This window comes from Schistocerca piceifrons, chromosome 2 (assembly GCF_021461385.2).
Source record: "Schistocerca piceifrons isolate TAMUIC-IGC-003096 chromosome 2, iqSchPice1.1, whole genome shotgun sequence".
Lineage (NCBI taxonomy): Eukaryota > Metazoa > Arthropoda > Insecta > Orthoptera > Acrididae > Schistocerca > Schistocerca piceifrons.
The window spans coordinates 999,439,248-999,465,983 of NC_060139.1; the positions used below are offsets into that span (position 1 = coordinate 999,439,248).

General features: G+C 42.7%; 2 protein-coding genes across 2 annotated transcripts in view; both read left to right on the top strand.

The window, feature by feature from the left end:
- LOC124776048 overlaps positions 1-26,736 on the top strand; it is a 137,453-nt gene that overhangs the window by 21,627 nt on the left and 89,090 nt on the right. The window contains exons 3-4 of the mRNA XM_047250888.1: positions 21,219-21,544; positions 21,632-21,792. Coding sequence (XP_047106844.1) covers positions 21,219-21,544; positions 21,632-21,792 — 487 coding nt within the window. The remainder of the gene's footprint in view (positions 1-21,218; positions 21,545-21,631; positions 21,793-26,736) is intronic.
- Positions 18,441-21,902, top strand: LOC124777629 (cuticle protein 79-like). The gene is made up of 2 exons (XM_047253103.1): positions 18,441-18,559; positions 21,179-21,902. The coding sequence occupies exons 1-2, from the start codon at positions 18,548-18,550 to the stop codon at positions 21,803-21,805; spliced, it is 639 nt and encodes a 212-aa protein (XP_047109059.1). The 5' UTR covers positions 18,441-18,547; the 3' UTR covers positions 21,806-21,902.

Below are 26,736 nucleotides of genomic sequence, written 5' to 3' on the forward strand. Positions count from 1 at the left end.
AGATTTACTCTCAAACCATACTGTGTACTCATTAGACTGTTCATTCCGTTCAGCAGATCATTTAATTCTTCTTCATTTTCACTCAGGATAGCAATGTCATCAGCGAATCGTATCATTAATATCCTTTCACCTTGTATTTTAATTCCACTCCTGAACCTTTCTTTTATTTCCATCATTGCTTCCTCGATGTACAGATTGAAGAGTAGGGGCGAAAGGCTACAGCCTTGTCTTACACCCTTCTTAATACGAGCACTTCGTTCTTGATCGTCCACTCTTATTATTCCCTCTTGGTTGTTGTACATATTGTATATGACCCGTCTCTCCCTATAGCTTACCCCTACTTTTTTCAGAATCTCGAACAGCTTGCACCATTTTATATTGTCGAACGCTTTTTCCAGGTCGACAAATCCTATGAAAGTGTCTTGAGTTTTCTTTAGCCTTGCTTCCATTATTAGCCGTAACGTCAGACTTGCCTCTCTCGTCCCTTTACTTTTCCTAAAGCCAAACTGATCGTCAAATAGCGCATTCTCAATTTTCTTTTCCATTCTTCTGTATATTATTCATGTAAGCAGCTTCGATGCATGAGCTGTTAAGCTGATTGTGCGATAATTCTCGCACTTGTCAGCTCTTCCGGTCTTTTGAATTGTGTGGATGATGCTTTTCCGAAAGTCAGATGGTATATCGCCAGACTCATATATTCTACACACCAACGTTAATAGTCGTTTTGCTGCCACTTCCCCCAGTGATTTTAGAAATTCTGATGGAATGTTATCTATCCCTTCAGCCTTATTTGACCGTAAGTTCTCCAAAGCTCTTTTAAATTCCGATTCTAATACTGGATCCCATATCTCTTCTAAATCGACTCCTGTTTCTTCTTCTATCACATCAGACAAATCTTCAACCTCATGGAGACTTTCAATGTATTTTTTCCGCCTATCTGCTCTCTCCTCTGCATTTAACAGTGGAATTCCCGTTGCACTCTTAATGTTACCACCGTTGCTTTTAATGTCACCAAAGGTTGTTTTGACTTTCCTGTATGCTGAGTCTGTCCTTCCGACAATCATACCTTTTTCGATGTCTTCACATTTTTCCTGCAGCCATTTCGTCTTAGCTTCCCTGCACTTCCTATTTATTTCATTCCTCAGCGACTTGTATTTCTGTATTCCTGATTTTCCCGGAACATGTTTGTACTTCCTTCTTTCATCAATCAACTGAAGAATTTTTTTCTGTTACCCATGGTTTCTTGGCAGCTACCTTCTTTGTACCTATGTTTTCCTTCCCAACTTCTGTGATGGCCCTTTTTAGAGATGTCCATTCCTCTTCAACTGTACTCCTGCTGCGCTATTCCTTATTGCTATATCTATAACGTTAGAGAACTTCAAACGTATCTCGTCATTCCTTAGTACTTCCGTATCCCACTTCTTTGCGTATTGATTCTTCCTGACTAATGTCTTGAACTTCAGCCTACTCTTCATCACTACTATATTGTGATCTGAGTCCATATCTGCTCCTGGGTACGCCTTACAATCCAGTATCTGATTTCGGAATCTCTGTCTGACCATGATGTAATCTAATTGAAATCTTCCCGTATCTCCCGACCTTTTCCAAGTATACCTCCCCGTCTTGTGATTGTTGAACAAGGTATTCGCTATTACTAGCTGAAACTTTTTACAGAACTCAATTAGTCTTTCTCCTCTTTCATTCCTTGTGCCAAGCCCATATTCTCCTGTAACCTTTTCTTCTACTCCTTCCCCTACAACTGCATTCCAGTCGCCCATGACTATTAGATTTTCGTCCCCCTTTATATACTGCATTACCCTTTCAATATCCTCATACACTTTCTCTATCTGTTCATCTTCAGCTTGCGATGTCGGCATGTGTACCTGAACTATCATTGTCGGTGTTGGTCTGCTGTCGATTCTGATTAGAACAACCCGGTCACTGAACTGTTCACAGTAACACACCCTCTGCCCTACCTTCCTATTCATAACGAATCCTACACCTGTTATACCATTTTCTGCTGCTGTTGATATTACCCGATACTCATCTGACCAGAAATCCTTGTCTTCCTTCCACTTCACTTCACTGACCCCTACTATGTCTAGATTGAGCCTTTGCATTTCCCTTTTCAGATTTTCTAGTTTCCCTACCTCGTTCAAGCTTCTGACATTCCACGCCCCGACTCGTAGAACGTTATCCTTTCGTTGATTATTCAATCTTTTTCTCATGGTAACCTCCCCCTTGGCAGCCCCCTCCCAGAGATCCGAATGGGGGACTATTCCGGAATCTTTTGCCGATGGAGGGATCATCATGACACTTCTTCAAATACAGGCCACATGTCCTGTGGATACACGTTACGTGTCTTTAATGCAGTGATTTCCATTGCCTTCTGCATCCTCATGTTGTTGATCATTGCTGATTCTTCCGCCTTTAGGGGCAATTTCCCACCCCTAGGACAAGAGAGTGCCCTGAACCTCTATCCACTCCTCCGCCCTCTTTGGCGAGGCCGTTGGCAGAATGAGGTTTTAATAATACAAAAATATAGTACATGATACAAGAAAATGTCATTAGACTTTTTTTATCAAGCACACCGAGATGTACCATCTGTATAATTTTGGCGCCTTATACCGTTTACACCATATATATATATATATATATATATATATATATATATATATATATATATAGAGAGAGAGAGAGAGAGAGAGAGAGAGAGAGTGAGAGAGAGAGAGAGATTTGTTGTCAGGAAATACTTGAAGAGACCTTCACTGATTTACTTCAAATTTTTACCCAGTACTCTAAAATTGTCAACAAATGTCTCAAAAAATTTTTGACCAGTTTCTTATAAATTTTTGCACAATACTATAACAAAAATGCACGATACTATAACAATCAGGCGGACATACCGTCATATATGTATGTACATAAAGGGGAAACGTCGTTAGCGAAAGTTCTTCTTCGAAAGACTACAAATTTTTACATGATACTGTAATAATAATTCACTTGGATATAAGCTAAATATTTGTTTAAGAAACCATGAACTGTTTTTCTGTTAAAATCATCTGCGAGTAAAACTGAACAGTAGGTGAGAAAAACTGAATCCATCTTTTACACTTTAGTCCGAACACTTCTTATTGATTCTTCTGGATTCTTACGCATATTGCATTTTACTATTTTTTTCCTATAGTTTACATCTATGTTTCTTTGAATTTCGAATATTTTGCACACTTTAACGCAGACAACCCGCTTTTTCTGTGGACACAAACCTATGAACGCATCTTGATTTCTCATAAGTCTTATATCCATCATCGAGCACAACGACAACAGTGCGTTTAATGGAGCCAAAATGTGTGAAACATTTGGCATGAAAGGGAGCTGTTGATACGGTTTAGTAGAATAACATTCGCCTACTGTCAATGACAGACTGAGCACTGATAGCCTTAAGATCCCTACAAGCTCTGAGAGATCCATCCAGTTTTGTGAATTAATGTAAGAGGTGCTACCCACGGGCTAGACTGGATTTTGGTTGTAGATGTTCATATAGTTATCATTGTCCCCATCAGAGGGAGTGACAATACTTTCCTTATTAACACTAAACAACACATAAATAATTGTACCACCCATTACTATTTCCTCACTGAAGAGTGCTGAACACATGGCAATGGATCCAGTGCTACAAGCACCGTAAGTGCTCTGTCGCTAGACGCAAGCTACGCAACGATTGGAAATATGACGAATCATAACTCTTTCGCAGTTAGACAGAAGTTAGGAAACAGAGTGACGTATACAACGCTGAGGAACATATTGAGACGATCGTACCAGTTATTACTTCTACAAGTGATTCCCATCGTAGACAGCTACACGTGAATACATTTTACCCAGTGGAAGATTTAAACTATCAGCATCTCCTGTTGACTCTTGAAGCTGCCAAGAAATAATTTGTAAGGCACAGTGAATAAAAAATAGTAGTGAAAGAAATAAAGATCTACAACTGCTAAACCAAGACTACCTAATATGCTACTGAACCTCTACCATGTTCTAGGCGCTTCAGTCTGGAACCGCGCGACCGCTACGGTCGCAGGTTCGACTCCTGCCTCGGGCGTGGATGTGTGTGATGTCCTTAGGTTAGTTAGGTTTAAGTAGCTCTAAGTTCTAGGGGACTGATGACTTGAGATGTTAAGTCCCACAGTGCTCAGAGCCATTTGAACCATTTGAGCCAACCTCTACCATGTGCTGCGCGGTTGTAATTAAATTGGCGGCGTTGAGAGTGGTGCAGTGCGGGCCCTATACATCGCAGGACGCTGAAATATCGGAGGTGCATTCGCAGAGTATGCTGAAAAACATTATAGCTCTGCTGTCCACCATCAGGCGAAAATTTCGCTCTGTAAGCTGTTTGGGTGCTGGCAGGTGACATATGTCGCCCCTCTTGCAAGAAAATAATGGTGTGGACACAGTTTCTTTCTTGAAAAACTGGAATCGGATGTTGCACGAGGAGGATCTTATAACATGTAGATGTCACTGTATACCTAACAGGACCGTGAGGCTTCATATCTTAGAAACAGAAGAAGGGAAAAAAGGACTGATAATGAAGGAGCTTGTGAAACCACACCACACAGTCATATAAGCTGAGTGCAGTGGATGTCCATGCACAACATATAGTGGAATAGAGCCACCAATGCGATATTTCTAAACATTCATGGCACCGTGCATAGTGTAATGTACCTTGTACGTCCAAAGAATCTACCCCGGCCACATTTCATCCATTTCTGTGTGTGCACAAAAAAAGAAGGACCAAGTCACGGTGTTGTAGGCTGTCTTGTGGCTTCATTTGGTGCACATTCAGAATCTTCTATGGGTACCAGTGTAAAATGCGCCCCAAAATCTTTTGCACTGTTGACCAGGAGAGAGACGGTACCCTTGACACAGCTCGAGGACTGGCTCCAAAATTCGAGGCATGTGTTGTACAGAGGGTAACAGCTATAGCAACAGCAACGACTGCCATACAAATGAGCCGCCTCCCTGTCCTTGCTGCACCGCCTAACTAACCTGTTTTTCAGAATTCTTCATCATATTGTCTAGCCAATTTATTGACATGGGGCATCTTCACAACTGTTTCTGTCGGCGATATTCCGGGAGTGCAACGCTGCTACTTTTTTTTTAATTCAGCATATTCCACAAGCGCACCAATTAATGAATATCCCTTCAATGTATACAGCTGGCACTGCATCAAACAGAACGAGGTCAGTTTAATCGTAAGCACTCGGTGTTAGTAGCACAGTAATAACAAGCGTTGGTCTACTTTGTGCTGCTTTCAATCAATCCAGATTAACATCGTTTTCAGCGTAACGTTTCCATACAGGAATAAGTCGGCACGTTGTTGTGACCTTCAGTCCGACGACTGGTTTGATACAGCACTCACCTATCTAGCGCAGCTGCGTTCATCTCTACATAACTATTGCAATCTACATCCAATTGAACGTGGTTGCAGAAAACAAGTTTTCGTCCTCCTCCACAATCCAGTCAAACCTCCCTTTCCAGTTTCCTCCGTTACCAAATAAAGTACTTCTTGATGCCTCAGAATGCATCTTATAAACGAAACCACATTTATTTAGTATACATTTGTTTCCACCCCAGTTCGATGAAGTACTTCGACATTTTTCTGTGGAACTACATTTCAAAAATTTCTGTTCTTTTCTTGTGTGAACTGCTTGTCGTCCGTGTTTCGCCTCTGTACAAAGCCATGCTCCAAATAGTTTTTCAAAGTAGTTACTAAACTTTAAATTTATCTTCGAAGTTAAAAATTTCTCATTTTCCATAAACGCTTATTTTGCTATGCCACTCTACATTTCGCATTCTCTTTACTCCAGCCATTGTCAATTACGAGTATGTACGACCTTTAATGTTTCATTTCCTTATAGAATACCTTTACTACATAAAACTGTTAGCTCTTCGTGTAAAAATATAAGTTAGTTTCTCAAAAAGTATAAGAAAAATATTGAAGAAGTGGCAATGTTCGCAGAACTACACTGAAGAACCAAAGAAACTCGTACGTCTGCCTAATGTCGTGTAGGACCCCCGCGAGCACCCAGAAGTGCCGTAACACTACCTGGCATGGACTCGACTTATGTCTAAAGTGTTGCTGGAGGGAACTGACGGGGTGGAGAGCACTTCTGAATAGAACGTTGCAAAGCACCCCAGATATGCCCAATAATGTTCGTGTCTAGGGAGTTTGGTGGGCAACGGAAGTATTTAAACTCAGAAGAGTGTTTCTGTAGCCACGCTGTAGCAATTCTGGACGTGTCGTATTGTCCTGCTGGAATAGCTCAAGTCCATCGGAATACACAGTGGACATGAACGGATGCAGGTGATCAGACAGGATCCTTACGTACGTGTCACCCGTCAGAGTCGTATCTAGACGTATCAGGGGTGCCATATCACTCTAACTGCACACGCCCCACACCATTAAAGAGCCTCCACCAGCTTGAACAGTAGCCTGCTGACATGCAGGGTCCATGGATTTATGACGGTGTCTCCAGACCCGTAAACGTCCATGCGCTCGATACAATTTGAAACGAGACTCGTCCGACCAGGCAACATGTTTCCAGTCTTCAACAGTCCAATGTCGGTGTTGATGGGCCCAGACAAGGTGTCAGGCTTTGTGCCGTGCAGTCATCAATGGTACACGAGTGGGCCTTCGGTTCCGAAAGCCCGTATCGATGATGTTTCGTTGAATGGTTCGCACGCTGACACTTGTTGATGGCCGAGCATTGAAATCTGCAGCAATTTGCGGAAGGGCTACACTTCTGTCACGTTGAACGATTCTCTTCAGCCGTCGTTGGTCTCGTTCTTGCACAGTCTTTTTCCGCCCGCAGCGATGTCGGAGATTTGATGTTTTACAGGATTCCTCATATTCACGGTACATTTGTGAAATGGTCGTACGGGGAAATCCCCATTTCATCGCTACCACGGAGCTGCTGTGTTTAATCGCTCGTGCGCCGACTATAACAGCGTGTTCAAACTCACATAAATCTTGATAACCTGCCATTGTAGCAGCAGTAACCGATCTAACAGCTGCGCCAGACACTTGTTGTCTTGAATAGGCGTTGCCGACCGCAGTGTCGTATTCTGCCTGTTTACATATCTCTGTATTTGAATACCCATGCCTATACCAGTTTCTTCGGCGCTTCAGTGCCATTCAGTCCACATTATTTCCGCAAGTTGATTATACCACTGTCTATTAGCATTTTATAACAACAAAAGAAGGGAAGAATTATTTTTCACAGTATGTATAGTTTCAAATAGCTGTCACCACAGTCTTCTGCATTTATATATATAAAAAAAACACCTTGGCATAATTTCTTCATCTACATCTATATTCCGCGAGCCAGCCTACGGCGTATGGTGGAAGGTACCTCAGGTAGCGCTGTTAACCGTCCCCCCATCCAACCCCTTCCATTTCTGTTCCAGTCGTGAATGGTTTGCGGGCAGAACGATTACCGGTGAGCCTCCGTGTGGGCTCGAATCTCTCTAATTTTACCTTCGTGATAGTTTCGCCATAATACGTGGGAGGAAGCAGTGTATTGGATGACTCTCCACGTAATGCATGATCCCGGAACTTCAGCAGTAAACCATATTACGATACAGGACGCCTCTCTTGCATCATCTGCCACGGGAGTTGGCTGACCATCTCCATGACGCTTTCGCTCATGTTAAACGAACCTGTAAATAAACTCGCTGCTCTTCTTTGTATCTTCTCTGTTTGCTCTATCAGTCCTATGTGGTACGAATCCCTGGATGACTAGCAGTATTAAAATATTGGTCGAACGAGGTTTTTGTAAACGACCTCCTTTGTGGGTGAAATACACTTCCTGATGGTTCTTGTTGTGGGTTGGCAGGAGAGCCAACACCGGGTTATGAGAGGAAGCCGAAAGGCACGCGTTTTAGCTCACGCAGGCTGGCGTGAGGTCTGGCAGGTCAAGGAAATTAGAATTTAGAAAAACGGACGTAGCTGGTGGAATACTTAACTTTAATCCATTCACGATGAGCGTCGCTCTTGACTGTACATTATTCACAATATCAATAGTAACTGAACATGGCACCTTGCTAGGTCGTAGCAAATGACGTAGCTGAAGGCTATGCTAACTATCGTCTCGGCAAATGAGAGCGTATTTTGTCAGTGAACCATCGCTAGCAAAGTCGGTTGTACAACTGGACGAGTGCTAGGAAGTCTCTCTAGACCTGCCGTGTGGCGGCGCTCGGTCTGCAATCACTGATAGTGGCGACACGCGGGTCCGACGTATACTAACGGACCGCGGCCGATTTAAAGGCTACCACCTAGCAAGTGTGGTGTCTTGCGGTGACACCACAGTTCTTCCAACGAGTCTTGCCTCTGCTAAACCTGCCGTTCGTTATTATCATTTATCGCGTCAACCCAAAGCGATATTTATAGAATGTCATGGGGAAAGTTATCTACGTCCGAATTCGGATGTAAGTTGAGAATAATTTACCGAGAAAAACAACTGTTCGTCTTATTATACAGTATCCTGAGAGCACATGGTTTTGTATAAATGGTAGCATGACCAGAATACCTGCTGTTACCTTCGGCTGTGACTAGCGCAGCGTACGTCAGAAATTAGCATTCCTAATATCGAATTAACACCGTATGTGGTCTAGTACACAGCGACCAACATATCTGTTGCTATAATCACACTGACAAACAGGCTTGAGGACGGGCGACCAATAGCAGACATGAGCCAAGACAGATGCAAATACAAACCGAGGCTGGCCTCTAGTCAAAAGTCACTCACAGCAACTGTGCGACTTTCTCTCTCTCTCTTTCTCTCTCTCTCTCTCTTTACCCGTAAACAGCTCACCTGTCTTCATTAGTGTATTACAGAGATTTCCCTTAGCAAGTACTTGCACCTAACATTGAAAGTCTTTGGCTGTAGCGCTAGTCTCCTGCTTGACAATCCGCTACCTTTTGTCGTTGATCCCAGCCGACCCTTGTTCCTCCACGTAGGCACCACTGCAAACATCATTGCTGCCACAGACTTTCAGTGAGTGGCGTGCTGCTTCGCCAGTTACATAGGAAATCGGGATGTTATCTTCCTTTTGCAGTTAACGTAAGTAACACGAAAAACAAACAATAGTAATTATACTTTATTACGAGTACAGGTTAATAATATCACATACAATTTTATTAGAAAGTGATGTGTACCATTTATCAGTATAATTCGTGGATAATGCGCATTTTTTCATAACCCAATTGTGTAGTTCCACCGACTTCGAAATAAAATAAGAAGATGGAAGAAGGATGCCAGAAGCATTAACTCACTGTCTCATTACAATTCTGTGCTTGAGCCGCCGTCACAGCAAGTTTACAGGACACAGACATTATTACATGGGGACGCTGGTGGAACACCGCCACTGGGCTCTTGAGAGGCCTACTTCAGTGGTTAAGATCACATTATTGTGTTTAAAACCGAAGAAAGCGTAACATCCCAACCGCTTAAGACTCACAAGAAAGCCCTTGATTGCGAGCTCACAATAGGCTAGTGACGTTTACGGCATTCGATTCCTCACATGTTGTCTACCATGCAGCCAAAATAATGGCTCCTAATGGGAGCAGGGAGCGGTTGAAGATATCCTTTGATGAGCATATCATGAGGGTACGGGGCTTAGTTGAACTGTTTAGTTGACGAGTAACTGACAACAGTACTACTGTGTTAGTGGTGTTGATACAAAGCAGAGCAATGGCAACGATAAACAAAGCAAACATCGCATGATATATGCAAAATTATCCCATCGTTCAGTAATGAATCTGTTTTCAACTCCGACCAATCAGGATTTGAAAGGGAAATGCATATGAGAGGAACCTTGGGAATTAGAGTTACCAAGAAAGTTGTATAAATATTAACTGACATTAATGCCTTAACGCATTCGAATCCAATTATGCCGACTGTTAATCAGGATGGTAAATTGGCTGGGAAGTTAGTTATTGTTCTGCGAGAATCTGGAGGTGCTCTGTCCCCTACGATTCTTTCGAGTGCACGTGGTTTCTCCAGGGCAGTAGGGGATGTCTACGTCGCAGCAAGCAAGAGAGGGAAAATTGGCGTAAGAGAGCTACAACTATAGTATGAGCACTGCTTTTGGCCAATAGCTGGTTAAAATTATTTGCTTTTGCTTGAGTCCTTGACTGCGTATAAAAATCAGATTCCTTTATAGCAAATTATACTCCCTGAAAAGTGTGTCACATTGCAGGTCATACCACCTGGAGCCAATGGACAAATTCAGCTTCTGGATGTTCGTTTCTTTCTATGCCTATGGAACATATTATCGTATTAGCTGCAGTTACGTACGTATTAAAGGACAGCCAGTTTCACGAATTCTCCACGACGGACTGTTTCGCATCCGGTCACATGCTATCACACTTCATCAGTTTGCATCACCTTGTTGCACAAGTATGATTCTGTACGCATTCTTTAAGCCTCTACATCTAACTGAACGTCCTGCAGGGTTCGTAACTCCAAATGAGTTCGCCTTCTATCTTGATGGTGCGAACCTTTGTGATCACTGTGGCGACATTTTCAGTCGGTGTTCTTGGTGCAAGTGCGTGGTGATTTGTTTTGAGCATTTCTTGAATGTCGACTATGTCCATTTTATGAAATGTAATACATACGTCGCAAAGAAAGATGATCTCTGCACTTCCTGTCATTATCATTAACACACTTCCAAATGAGACTCACAAAATATTGAACACAGGACCCCACACTCAACGAATTTCTTGTCAGTTCAACTGTGTCCCTCTACAGAGAAGAATTTTGCGGGGAAAGAAAAGCTGTCTGTGTGTGTCTCTCGTCGTCCCTCTGAGGCTGTGGTAGGCAGGACTACGTTCTCGTTACCTACGGGATGCCATCTTTACACAAGGGTGTGACGTCTGCACGACACTGTGCCATGGTGTCCTCCCAAACATTGTCTGTGTAGTGCCAGGGACACTATACACTGAAACGCCAAATAAACTGGTATAGGCATGCGTATTCAAAAACTGAGATGTGTAAAAAGACAGAAAACAGCGCTGCTGTCGGCAACGCCTATATAAGACAGTAAGTGTCTGGCGCACTTGTAAGATCGGTCACTGCTGCTATAATGACAGGTTATCAAGATTTAAGTGAGTTTGGACGTGGTGCTATAGTACAGTGCAAGAGCGATGGGACACAGCATCCCAGAGGTAGAGATGAAGTGGAGACTCTCCCGTGTGACCATTTCACGAGTGTACCATGAATATTAGGAATCCGACATCGCTGCGGCCGGAAAAATATCATCCAAGGACGGGACCAACGACGACTGAAGAGACGTTCAACGTGACGGGAGTGCAACCCTTCATCACACTCCTGCAGATTTCAATGCTGGGTCATCTACGAGTGTCAGCGTGAGAACCATTCAACCAAGCATCATCGATATGGGCTTTCGAAGCCGAAGGCCCATGCGTATACCCTTGATGATTGCACGACAGAATGCTCGCCTCGCCTGGACCTATCAACACTGACATTGGACTGTTGATGACTGGAAACATGTTACCTGGGCGGACGAGTCTCGTTTCAAATTGTATCGAGCGGATGAACGTGTACCGGTATGGAGACAACCTCATGAATCCATGTACCCTGCATGCCAACAAGGGACAGTTAAAGCTAGTGGAGGCTGTATAATTGTGTGGGATGTGTGCAGCTGGAATGATACGGGAGCCTGATACGTCTAGATACGACTCTGACAGGTGGCACGTAAGCATCCTGTCTGATCACCTGCATCCATTCATTTCCATTGTGCATATCGACGTACTTGGGCAATTCCACCAGGACAATGCTACATTCCACAAGGACAGAATTGCAACAGGGTGCCTCCAGGAACACTCTTCTGAGTTTAAACACTTCCGTTGGCCACCAAATTCCCCAGCCATCATTGGGCATGTCTGGGATGCCTTGGAATGTGCTGTTCAGAAGAGATCTCCACCCCCTCGTTATCTTACGGATTTATGGACAGCCATTCATGGTGTTAGTCCTCTCTGGACTACTTCAGACATTTGTCAAGTCCACGCCACGTCGTGTTGCAGCACTTCTGCGTGCTTTCAGGGGCCCTACACGATAGGCAGGTTTTCCAGTTTCTTTGGCTCTTATTATGACCAACTCCTTAATAGCTTGTTTGTCGTTCTTTGGGACGAAATACATCACTGATTTTGAGAATCAGGTATCAGACAAATCATTAGTATGTTTGTGGGCCATGTGGCATTCACAGGTCATATAATTCGAGTAAATAACGGTCCACTGATTTGCGTACGCGGTGATGGTGCTCGACAGACACCCAGATGGGTTCCATAGGATTTACATCAGGCGAATTTGGTCGCCGAGATATCAACGTGAGTTCACTCTAATGCTCCTCAAACCCACTGTAGCACCATTCTGGTTCCTAGAGAAGGACAGTTATACTGCTGAAGATGACATCACCACCAGGAAAGATATCAAGAACGAAAAGACGCAGGTGTTTCACAGCCATCAGTGTGTCTTCGGTTACCACCACAGGCCCTATGCAATCGCAGAAGAATGTCTCCCACAACATTTTTCAGCTTCCACCATCCTGCTTCTGGGCGCGCTGCACGTTAGAGCCGCCGTTCATCTCGATGCCTGCGTTTGAGGAGACCACCATCGACCTAGTGTAACAAAAATGTGATTCATCGGAGGAGCCGACAAGTTTACATTGATCGATGCTGGAATCCCGATTGTCTCGTGCCCACTGCAATCGTAATTGACGATGTCGTTGGGTCAACATGTGATCACATGGGGGATGGTCTGTGCAGAACGGCTGAACGTCCTCTCGACGACGACATTAGTGGAGACAAAGTACACACCCTGACCGGGTAAGGATAAGGATAAGGATGGATACTGGATGTGATCTTTTCAAAATAACTAGAAATCGCTTTAAGCTCTCCACGTAAACTACAGAAAGTTTAGATATGGTGAACTGAACGAATACTTGAGCCTCGCTTCCTTCGTTACAAATGCTGTGACTTAGCAACTACGTTACCTCATTCTGTACTGTAACAGGGGCTTTGTACTTAGTGTCTATTCATCAAACTGAACAGTTGGTGTATCTTGGACTCTTGGACGCTAATAGAAACGCACTGCTATTGGTGCCACTGGCATTGTGTCTCCGTATCACGTTTTAAGTCTGTTGGGATACTACGGTAACAGATTTAGATATTACCAAAAGTGAGTTTCCCATCCCCCTGAAAAGTCGCTTGACTGCTGAGGACAACTTACGAAATACGTATAGCAGTCAGAGGGAAGGTCTTACCGGAGACAGGTTGCTATTCCATCCCTTCAGATCCTTATGAAGAGAACAGAATGTATTTACATTGTCTAGATGACTGAAGAGTGCGTGGTCATTGTAGTGTTCTGTTTGTGTTCCCTTGGCCGAATATACAATGAAATGATGATATACAGTGCTTCTGACAGGCTTCTGTCTGGTTTGATGCGGTTCTCTACGGTTTCCTCCCATGCTGACCTCTTCATGTAAGAGCTGCACTTGCACCCAAAGTCCTCAATTGTTTGTTCGAAATATCCGAATCTCTGTCTTGTATATTTTTTAGCTAGCCTCCAGTATTCTGGAAGTTATTTCTTGAAAATACATGTTCCTCTCGTCATAGATTCTGTGAAGTACCTTCTGGTTTCTAATACTAGCAGTCCACCTAATTTTCTGTTACATCACATCTCAATCGCTTCGATTTTCTTTTACGGTTTTCTCACTGTCACCACCACAAAAACCATATACCCCAAACGTACATTATCAGAAATTTCTTCCTCAGATATAGGTCAATGTTTTATACCAGCAGACTTCTCCTGGCCAGAATTCCTGTTTGACTGTGCCCATACCCATACATTTTTATTCCTTGCTTCATCCATCATGTGTTATTGTGCTTCCATACAAAAGAATTCCTTCGCCTCGGCTACATCATGGTTCTCAATTAAATTTATCGCTATTCCCGTTGCCGCTGATCTTCATTACTTTTGTCTTTCTTCGACTGACTCTCAGTCTGCGCTCTACATTGTCCATTCCATTCAACTAGTTCTGTAGTTCTTCCTCATATTTTTACAAATGTACATATTTCACAAATGAGCATATGTACATATTGTATGTTACCAGTCTTTCTCCCTATCTTGAGCTGCTTTCCTCAGAATTTTGAATATTTTATACCATTTTGTATTCACAGATGCACTCACTAATAATCTCGTGATAATATTCATGCGAAGGCATATTCATTTATTAACCATTTGTTCGTTTTATGATTGTTTAATGAAAACAATATATTATGATAAACAAATTCTAAAGCAAACGCTGTGCTATATCAGTGTTCTTAATTTTTAACGGCCTGCTATTATCTGATTTTACACAGTTCTGTAAACTTTAATTCATCTTCTTTCTTACGTCGTCCCGTAGATACAACAGCATTACCTCCACTGGAATAACTCGTATGTTGTAGTCATTTAACTCGTAGTTTTGCCGCTCTGAGTGGCCGCGCGGCTAGAGGCACCATGTCACAGACTGCGTGGCCCCTCCCTCTTGCATGGATGTGTGTGATGTCCTTAGCGTAAGTTAGTTTAAGTAGTGTGTAAGTCTACGGACCGAAGACCTCAGCAGTTTGGTCCCTTAGGGATTCACACACATTTCAACAAAACAATGGTTCAAATGGCTCTCAGCATTATGGGACTTAAATTCTGAGGTCATCAGTCCCCTAGGACTTAGAACTACTTAAACCTAACTAACCTAAGGACATCACACAAATCCATGCCCGAGGCAGGATTCGAACCTGCGATCGTAGCGGTCACGCGGTTCCAGACTGTAGCGCCTAGAACAGCTCGGCCACTCTGGCCGGCTTATTTGAACATTTGAACCCACACGTAGTTCATTTGAAAACAGACTTTTGCCACGATTCTAATTTTATTGTGCTATCAATATAATTGTGATCCATGAACCAACAGCAGCTTTCTTATGTTATGTATGATCTCGCATGTTTTTCTTTTCCTCCTCCTATTTTGACTATAAATCCTAATTTTTCAGTAATGTATTAAGTAATAATCCACTGAATAGTCTCGATCTAAGACTACGTAAACTCACAGATAAGTTTGTCCTTAGTTTCTTGTTTGCTTTCCCTTCTGTTGTGGAAGACGTAGTCTACCAATGTTTTAGTTCGATTCCACCATTAGAGAGAAGCGCATGCACAATTAAAATGATCCAAAGTCGGCACTGTTTCGAGCTGCTTAATTTTTATCTAGTTGGAATTCATTAAGACTGAAGAAATTAGATATGGAAAGGACTGGACTTGTAAAAGGACGAAAATGTTATTTAATAATAACTAAACATCGCATACTCAAACGTTGTTGTGCCGAGTCTTCGTGCACAATAAAAATAAAGAATGGTATATACAATACTATTATTACAATTTTGCATGTGGCGCTATTCCCACTTAAATTTGTGTACCCAGCACCTTTCTTTATTCTGTGATCCAAATTATTTTTGTTAGATCTGCGCCACATTTAACTGCCTTCCGTCTCTGGAACAAAATACATCACTGAATCTGCTTATCAAGAATCTGATAGTTTGTTGGTAGGTTGCCAAGGTTCGTGGCCTTAGATGTTCATCTACAGCTCACGTAATTCGTGCAAAAAATGGTCCGTTGTTTTGCGCACGCAGTGACGACTCCCGATAGCGACCCAGGTGGGTTCCATACATTAGGTGAATTCGGTCCCAAGACATCAACGCGAGTTCACTATAATGCTCCTCAAACCGCAGTAACGCGGTTCTGGCCTCGAAATACGGACAGTTATACTGCTGAAAGTTGCCATCGCAGTAAGGGAAGACATCAAGCATGAAGGGATGCAGGTGATTCTCAGTTGTCAGTGTTCTTCGATTACTATTACCGGCCTCATCCAAAAACAGGAGAATGTCACCCATACCACAATGCTGCTCTCACTACCCTGCGTCCATGGCGCGCTGCACGTTTCGAACCGCCGTTCGCCTCGATGACAGCGTTTGTGGAGACTACCGTTGGCCCAGTGCAGCAAAAATGTCATTCAACCGAAGAGCCGACACGTTTCCGTCGATCGATGGGTGAATCTCGATGGTCTCGTTCCCACTGCAGTCGTAAGTGACGATGTCGTTGGGTCAACATGTTAACACGTAGGTGTGGTCTGCTGAGCAGCTCCATGTTCAACAGTGTACCACAACGAAAGGTGTGGTCCGAAACTTTGTACGTGTACCAGCATTGTGCTCTTTTGGCAGAGATGTCACAGATCACCATCTATCCTATTTTGCAGAGCAGACAAGCTTCCGAACCCCACGTTCTGTCAAGAGTCGCGGACGTCCAATCATTTAGCGCCTAGTGGTAGTTTCACCGTTCCGTACGGCAGTAGCACATGAACATTCGACCAGCTTTGCCGTTACGAGATACTCCTTCACAGACTCTGCGTAGTAATAATCTACAATTTGTCAGAATCCGTATCTCAATGGATATCCTCATTTTCAGCCCATATTTTCGCTAGAGTGATCTCCCGTCAGCGTCTGCTCCGTGAGCCGTGGCGAGCTGGCGCCAGTTTTATTTTGTTCATGTATCGTTGAGATCGATTGTGGTTGAGGTAAGCTATCTTTGCTTTTCGCGTGTCTTATCTTGCGGCTTCGCAGGCAAAGCGAGTTGGTTGTTAGCCTTCGACGGGAACCCTCGAGATCTCGTGTCATTCGCCGTTGATACGAGTGTCAACGGCTGCCGAACGAGTGTGATGACCGTTACACGTTGTGGCGTGAAATTGGTTGGACGTTTTGCCGACATGGGCAGCTTGGAGATACAAGTTCTGTGACTTCGCTGGGAACAAAATTTGAAGGGAAGCGGTGAAGCTGTGGAAACCGCTCCCTCGTATTGTGTACCTGATATGGAGTAATTCGTCGTAATTGTTTGTTCACCGATGCACTCAGAGATTTTGAACTTTATTATTATGGGAGACTTTCTTGGCCTAGTTAAATAGTGGCCGTTATTTGAAAATTTACCCAGAAATTTTTTTGTGTCTCTTGCAATCAAATGATTTTATGTTGCTGTTTTTAAAGTCTGCACTCTATTAATACTGTCGTCTATTTGTAAGTGAGCCAAAGGCTCTGCCCAGAGTTTCTATGTTTCAGAGTTATTGGAATGTCTTTGTGATTCGGGCTGAAACTTTAAATTGTGCCAGTGCCTTGGCGGGCAGTGAAATGTCATCCGATATCTAGGCCTGGCAGTGTTTAAGAACCTGGCCACTACCAGAGTTGATCACATATGCCCTTACAAAGTTTAGTATTTTTCTTCCGTCCTTCAAGGCGGGTTAAGCTGGTAGATATATTTTTTGTATGTAACCTGTTTGTATATGAACTTGTTGTCTTCAATATTACTCACTGGCAACTGGCTAATCTTTAAACTGCATAGCATCCGCTGAGTTCCTTGTGCAGCTTTTTCTAGTAATTTTTTATTAACACGTCTGAGTACGTAAACATTTATTTTTTTAAGCTCAGTGTCTCTGTTGCAGTTACTTTTTAATTAAATGATTCCATCATGTTTGTAATGGCATCTTAGTTTGGCATTAGTGCTGAAGCGTTATTAAGTCACCCTTTACCTGTAATTGTCTCATTATATCGATTTTGAGGGAAGTCCTACATGGGAGTTTGAAGTTCTCAAGTTTGTCAGTAACCCCCTTTCCTTAATTTGAAATTGTTATAGCACTGAGTACGTTGGGTTTCTAATTGTATTTGCGAAGTTTTATCTAGTGGCTCGTTCACAATTTGTAATTCTCAAATAATTTTTTTAAAGGCGTAATGCCAATAAAATGACCTAATTATAAAGTGTGACTACCAACTATGATTCCATCCCACTTCCTCTTTTACGGTATTGAAGACATACTGTGCAAGTGTTGTACGACTAAGGAAATACGTATCACTCCCCTTACATATTTTTGTTACCGCGTCAGGCGACCCTAACGCCACCAGAAGGCATCCAACGTCGCAGTGGACAGAGACCATAATGTCTTGGCTTATCAGTGTATACTTCATGCTAGTAGGAACGGATCTTTGGCTTTCTTAGCGCAAGAAATCCAGAACTTCCTGCAGAGCAGTAGCCTTTCCCCTTATTCATCATTCTCCGACATCTTCGTCTAACAAACAAATCAGATTAACGAAGTTGGAACTATCGCTGATAGTTATCTCTCATAATTAGCGCAAAACCTGTAGACAATCGCACTAATTTTCACCGAGTAATTCTCAACCCGTTACCGACAGCTTACAACGTCCCATCACACCGCACAGCTTCCGTATCAGCGAAGGTTGTTACGCTGTTGTGCAGTTTCTGTGAAACAGGACGCCGTAATTGTGCTGTGGTGAACGTGGGGCAGGCGGACGTTAGCTTGCTAGAGGTATAAAAGCTCACCACCGCCTCGCAACAGCATCAGTCATTGCTCGCTCTCAGAAGAACACACAAGCAGCAATGAGGATCCTGGTGAGTACTGACGGTACATTCTTGCGATAATATACCAACCTCTTCCAGGTAAGATGATAACAGATACCGTACAAACTGCTTGTACGAACCGTAATGCACTTCTGTCACTAGATATGAGCTCCAAGATAATAGGACTACCAGAGGACATCGAGAAAATACAATGAAGGGCCATATGAAGGTTTATAGGATGGAACCTGGATAAAGTCATTTTTGGCATTAGACAGCGTCTCCTGTAAGACTATAGAATAAATACAAAGCCAAGACAGATCGTGACAAAAATGCTGAAAAATCTGAGCTATCAGGCATTCGAAGCAAAAGGGCCTGATGGCCAACGAAAACACAATTACATGAAAACTTCCTCCGTCAGACACCTAGAAATAAAAATATAGATTAAAATTCAACATAAATTTAACGTCGAGATTATTAGAACGTTTTTCTTGTTAAAATTAGATCAGTAGAGGAAGATTTCGACCACAGGTTGTTCTGTCAGCCATCCCAGTAGTTGATCTAATTTTGTTGACCACTTCCTTTTGGGCTAATCTGACTTGTTTCCTCAATAATACAGGTCCTCGAATTTAATGAATCATCTCGCGTGATGAATGCGAATGCTTCAGATACCGGTCCCCTATCATATCGCTGCAGTTCAGTTTAGACTAATAAAAACTATAGACGAGAAAATTGCCTGCCAGTCATCCGAGAGGCATTCATGAAACGCAAAGAAATGATGGAGACGTGTCGCAACAAAACTACCATTTTCTACAGATCTTAAACATAATTACGATGTAAGGAGCCAGAGGTAGTCATCTGCTCGAGAGGTGAAAATCAAATACTATTCTTTAACATCATTGATATATGGTGCTAAAATATTTAACATGAATTGCACACATTTTCAGTTACATTTCGTTCGTCAGCCAGACAGTAAAGTAGTATTTCAGTATATCATTCATGGGTTCACTTTCAACATTTTGTGAAATACATGCTCTAATTTTCCTGCTTGAAGGTCGGATAAAAGGTTTTGTAATGATATCTCTACCCATAACACCTACGGCGCGCTGATTTATTGGTAAATAACTTCAAGTTTCACTAGCGTCACAACCCCTCACTTTCTGTCGTAGTTTCTCTTACAAATTTTCTATCAGAAAACCGTGAAACTTATTAAGCACATATTCATTATTTTAACAAGATTTTGTTTCCAATGTGTCTTTCAGGAACGTCCATCATTGATCCTAACATCACATGATGGATATTATGCTTGAATATATATATATTAATGCTTGAATATATCTACTGTGGACCGAACCACTGAGGGCTACGGTGAGACGAAGCCTCTTCGTCGTTTCTAGCTCCCCAGCTCAATACACAATACACAAACTGCAAATAGATCAAAAAGTCCTATGTAAAGTTGGCAGTCTTACCGGTATTTATATAAGAAAAGGCGACTGGAGAGGTATCTTGCTGTATGATATTCGTGCATTTTTGTGTAGTTTAATAGTAGAGCAGTTACGACCATTTTAAACTGAAATTTGTACTTTTCATAGTATCAGTTCAGATGTCTTATGAACAACAAAAGAATGATGTAACACAGACATTTCTCTATCAAAATTGTTGAGAAATGTGCAAAAGTTGAAATTAACGGTAGCTAATGTTGCAGTTTAGTTTCGCTCAGCTGTGCGATATTTGCTTGGCGTCGGAACTCATAATTCCGTGACGACAGGATTCCAGGCTATTTATACCAAAAACTACAGGTTATATGAGACTGAGCACTATAAAACTGTGGTCAGAGTACACACTCGTTTCAAGCAGCCCCGGTCTTACGGTTGTTGTACGAAAATGTATTTATAAAATAGCAAAGAGTAACGAGAGTGATCTTTACATCAAATTATTTGTAAATTATAAATCTCACGAGTGAAAATAATGTCAGTTAATTTTTTTCCCTTCGGACAGAATCTTGTATAATGTTACTATGTAGGTTTTCATAGTCATTTAAATTAAAACTTCTGGGCTGGAGACTGTGGTCGAAATATAAAACTATTCCTCAAAGTTTCATCTGCGTCTGTGAGAGACGTCTTCGGAGGTTTTAACCGAAGGAAATCTGATATATTGATGTATTCCACGGCAGTACACGTTTATTTGGATATATCACACACCAGCAAGGATAGTAAAAAATCAAAAATGTAATACTTAGGAAATCTCGCAGTAAAGAATTAATTCTGTAAAACTTACATTGAAATAGCGTAACCTTTCTTCAAAATTCGCGTACATATAGCTGGAAGTAGGTTCCATTAGATACTTTGTATACTTAGGGGCACTTTACACGTATTTTTCAGTGACATAATCTCAAGAAATTGTTCTTGCCAGGTTGCAAAATGTCGTATTATTTACAAATTTTCACAATTTTATTGAAAATTTAACTGCATACACAATAACTCTTTGAGTTAGAACTGATTTTCTGCAATAGAAACAAGTTCGACATGTAAATCAGTCAACAAATATCAATAAAAGTAGCTTCTACAGCTAAATGAGAACGTATCGGTAGTGTTTAAGCATGTAATATTACAAATTTGTATCCACAATCCTAGCATCATAATGGTTCAGTTACAAATATCTGAATCTCAACAGGTGTGCGTGTATCTGTGCGGTGTGGCCCTGTCCGTCCTAGCCGAGGAGGAGCAGCCAGTGAAAGAGAAGCGAGGACTCTCCGGTTCACTGGGTGGTTATGGTGGCGGCTACGGTCTGGGAGGTGGCTACAGTGGTGGCTATGGAGGCGGCTACGGTGGCGGCTATGGAGGCGGCTACGGAGGTGGATACGCTGGTGGACTCGGAGGCGGCCTTGCAGGCGGCATCGGGTCCGGCATTGGAGGGGGACAACCACAGATCACTGTCAACAGAATACCTGTCCGGGTCCCAGTCCCTGTGGAGAGGATCGTTCGAGTGCCTGTGAGGGTCCCATTCACAGTAACTGTGGACCGGCCTGTCCCTGTGCAGGTGCCACAGCCGTACCCTGTCCCTGTAGACAACCCTGTGCCCGTCCCTGTCAAGGTCCCCACCCCAGTGTCTGTCCCGGTTCCTCAGCCCTACGTCGTTAAGCGTCCAGTGCCCTACGTCGTCAGCGCTGGTCACGGCGGTATCGGAGGAGGCCTTGGCGGTGGTCTTGGAGGAGGTTACAGTGGTGGCCTTGCTGGAGGATACGGTGGAGCTGCCGGTGGCTTTGGAGGACTTGGGGGCTACGGAAAGTATGGCCACTGAATTCTGGAGCCAAACCCAACAACTTGACCCATACATGCCACCAGTATCCATAGTAATGGAATGTAAAAGCTTTAAAAATAAATTTTTCAGAATAAAATCTTTTCACTTTTGCTTGTCCCACCATGCAGTAAGTGCATTTTGACACACTCACCTTTCACGGAAATGAAGGACAGTAAGTTATGTAATCATTCTGCCTCTATTCACTCTGTCAAACAAGTTTTATCTTCCAATGTATGACACTGACGTTTGTCGTCCAAGAAAGTTATGTATTTTTAAGGTTTTTGTTGCTGCACGTTATACATGTTTAGCATATATTTATTCTGTGTGGCTGACACATGAAATCAGTCGAGTATACTGATATATAACGTAAACTTCCTCGTCTTGTGGAGGGAAGACCTAAAGTAATTTTGTGTTCTTATACATTTTTTTACACCTTTTCTTCTTATTTTCGCTTTCATGTCTTTAATTTCCCGCTTTGTTGACGAGTATATTTACTATATTTGACAGCAGAGACTACTTTTGTTGTGGGTTGGCAGGAGAGCCAACACCGGGTTTTAGCTCACGCAGGCTGGCGTGAGGTCTGGAACAGGACAAGGAAATTAGACTTTAGAAAAAACGGACGTAGCTGGTGGAATACTTAACTTTAATCCATAACTGGTGAACGTCGCTCTTGACTGTACATTATTCACAATATCAATAGTAACCGAACAGGCCGCCTTGCTAGGTCGTAGCAAATGACGTTGCTTAAGGCTATGCTAACTATCGTCTCGGCAAATTAGAGCGTATTTTGTCAGTGAACTATCGGTAGCAAAGTCGGTTGTACAACTGGGCGAGTGCTAGGAAGTCTCTCTAGACCTGCTGTGTGGCGGCGCTCGGTCTGCAATCACTGATAGTGGCGACACGCGGGTCCGACGTATACTAACGGACCGCGGCCGATTTAAAGGCTACCACCTAGCAAGTGTGGTGTCTGGCGGTGACACCACAACTTTATTACTTGTCGAGACGTATGTGTCATCATTAAGCATGTATGTCACTGATACTGACATCATAGTGACTAAAAGCAAGCACAATCACATTCACAGACACGCCCATGTAAGACACCAAGCCAAAACGCTATGACTACCCACAGCTCACAACTGACTGGCATTGCTAACTGGGTTGGCTTTTAGTCAAAGTATTGAAAGTCAGTATCAGATTATCTTTAGTGCTTCAGAGGTCAGTACAACATTTACTCTGATCAGAACACATTTACAATCCTCATTTGATGAAAGCCTTTAAGAAATACAACCACCAAATACCGAATCATAATAATGATATATGTATTTGGCTTTTCAGTACCAACAATATCATACACTTTCTGCGTAATTAGTGAGTACTTGGATAAACCTCTCACATTTCATTCAGCAAAAATTACATTAAAAAAGTTAAAAATTAAAAAAATACTCTCGAAATATAATATTCATAGCTGTGGGTTCCACGGGTCAACGAACTACGATCGGGTAGTGGTAAGGTGCCGAGCTCAAATAAAACGAAACATTAAACAGATTTATTTCACAAAAAATTTAAGGATACCTAAATATAGTGAACATACGTACCAGTAATGCAGCTAAAGTCAAATTTTTAGAGATAGAAGTTAACCGAGAACGAAAAATTTTCAAAATATCTAAATCTAGAAAACACAAGAAACACTAGTGCAGATATTATGCGGACAGATATTATGCGTGGCAGTCAGCCGCGACCGTTAGCAAACGAGAAATTTGACTGCCGGAGCGGAGAGGAGCGTTGTGGGAGAATAAGCACCGCCTCCTTCTCGAAGGGTTGCCACCCTACGCTCACTTTCTGTGCTTCCACGAAAGCAGATTGTTGTGGACTGACAAGACAGCCAGTCCACAGTGACGGGTAACCGAAAGGCACGCGCTTAAACTCACGCAGGCTGGCGTGAGGTCTGAAACAGCATACGTAATGAATGTTATAAAGAAAAGTACGTAGCTTCTGGAATACGTAACTTTAATCCACAATTGGTGAACATTGGTCTTGTTACTGTACATGCTTCATTAGATACATAGCAAAGGATAAATGGCGCCTTGCTAGGTCGTAGCAATTGACTTAGCTGAAGGCTATATTAACTATCGTCTCGGCAAATGAGAGCGTATTTGTCAGTGAACCTTTCCTAGCAAAGTCGGTTGTACAACTGGGGCGAGTGGTAGTACGTCTCACTAGACCTGCCGCGTGGTGGCGCTCGGTCTGCAATCACTGACAGTGGCGACACGAGGATCCGGCGTATACTAATGGACCGCGGCCGATTTAAAGGCTACCACCTAGCAAGTGTGGTGTCTGGCGGTGACACCACAATATTACCACCAGGGAAAAATGCTGTACAAAAGATGTTGCCATGGTATTTACAGTAACAGGAATGTACCGTATGACACTGGGTTAAAGTTTTAACAGTGACAAAACAGGGCTGATAACTAAATAAATCATTTTGGTGTATTTTGTTTGTGTGAAAGAGATGTACATATTCTTCAGATTTATTTTCTACCATCTTGTATGTGGGTCCTCAGTGGTTTTACAAACCAGATATTGAACGAAAACCATTTCATGTAAAGCATTTGATCCGTATACCGGTGATATCGTGGTTGACGCTTTTAGGTGAATGAATTTAGTGTGTGAATTTAGTAGTGAATTTTGTGTGTGAATTTAGTAGTGGACATTCTCATCATATCCACGTGAGCGTAATTCTCAGTGTCTGTTGCTAGCTACGTCGTCTGTACAACTGGGGCGAGTGCTAGTAAGTCTCTCTAGACCTGCCGTGTGGCGGCGCTTGGTCTGCAATTACTGACAGTGGCGATATGCGGGTCCGTCGTATACTACCGGACCGCGGCCGATTTAAAGGCTACCACCTAGCAAGTGTGGTGTCTGGCTGTGACACCACACAGATCTCACATAATGGTCGTAGAAACCGCCGATTCCTTTTGTTGTTGTGAGAGTCGCATTCGATTCTCTTTACGCACGGAGATTAGTCTCTTCACTCATTTCAGACTAATAAAAAAAGCAGTCCACAACAGAAAGAAAATTGGACTAGACAAAGCATTTGGTAGTGGCTACAGTGCAATTATTTGCTTCGGTTGGCGTTGGTAGTTCAGGCCCGACCTCTACCGGCATCTTAACGTAACCGTAGTTCAAAACATCTCCCCACTCAAAACCACCACTGTATAGTGTCCACAAAATAAAGACAAATGTCTATGGGCTGATGTTAACTGAGAATAAAAGAAAAGAAAGTTTTAAAAATACTTAAACTTGTATAATACAAGCACTAGTAGTAATGTTAGAGACTATCATTTCTATCCAAATGGCCACGCCAAGGGGCCCGGGTTCGAGTCCCGGCTGAGGCTGGAGACTTTCTTCGCTCAGGAACTGGGTGTTGTGTTGTCCTCATCATCATTTCATCCCCATCTCTGACGCGCAAGTCGCCCAATGTGGCGTCGAATGCAATAAGTACTTGCCCTCGGCCGCCGAACTTCCCGAATGGGGGACTCCCGGCCCACAATGCCGCACGCTCATTTCCATTCCCACCACAGAGGCTGCCCCAAACGTTTACAACAGCTTCCTGGTGCTCCAAGATTACACTAACTCGGTAGTACGAATGCCGTAATTGAACCCTGTTTCTGCATATACTCCACGATGGCAACATTTACATCTGATACCAGTGGCGAGTACATCTCTCTAAATCTGTAATTGTGTGCTTGACACAAACTTAAACTTGTACAAGATCTTGGAATAAAAGCTGCAGGTAAAATGGAAATGAGCGTACGACATCGTTGGCAGGGAGGTCCCATGCGGGGAAGTTCGGCCGAGAAGTGCAAGTCTTATTTCAGTCGACGCCACATTGCGTGACTTGCGCGCCAGTGATAAGGATGAAATGATGATGAGGACAACACAACACGCAGTCCCCGAGCGAATAAAATCTCCATCCCAGCTGGGAATCGAACCCCGACCCGCGTGCAGGGGCGGCGAGCACGTTAGCACTCAGCTAAGCAGGAGGACCTTTTGCAGGTTAATGCAGCTGCAGTGAGGACACAGCGGCCACACAAAATAATCACGTTGTAATTCGGCAGTCGGGATTTTCTGTTTAAATATACTGTCTAACTACGAATAATCACAGCCGGCACATCGGATACTGTAACCCCGTTTTACAACGAACATTTTTATAAGCACACATGGAAGACGTACTTCACTTCCGTGAGCACAATTTTGAAATTGATATTAGAAGAAAAAACAATATTATCTATATCCTAACTGGAACGTTAATGTAGATATCGCCAATAATTTAGTATTTTCCAGCTCTGCATTTACGTAGTAACAAATTAACATAGCAAGAGAAAAGCATTCATAGACCCATTAATACGAACTACATTAACAATCATGCATAAAGACACTATTGCAAACAATCGTAAATATACTGTGCCGCTAGTAACAATCTGAGAGCTGCTGTAGTGACTATTAAATACCAAATATTGTCAGGAAGAATTCATGCATTGAAGTAAATTAAATTTTAGTGCCAAATACCAGTACTGAAGCATACTTGTACGTCCCTTTCAACGTAACAAATAATATTGCCCTAATATGATGTGTTGACATATTATTAAAATAAATTTGCTTAATTGACTTTAGGTGACAAAAGCCAAAGTTCAGAAAAATCATTGAGTGTTGCATTTCACAAAATTCATTGTCCTGCTGCTCTGCGTAGAGGCATTGTTTGAAGAGAGAGCAATGACTTCTGCAGCATACTGGCATTTTTTCTCTATGTCTCAGTGTCCCTGTAGCGAGTTTATGGTTAACAAACAACCCATTATGACAAACATTGTGATCTCAACGCATCACTGTTGTTATTGTGATCCTCAGTCCGAAGATTGGTTTGATGCAGCTCTCCT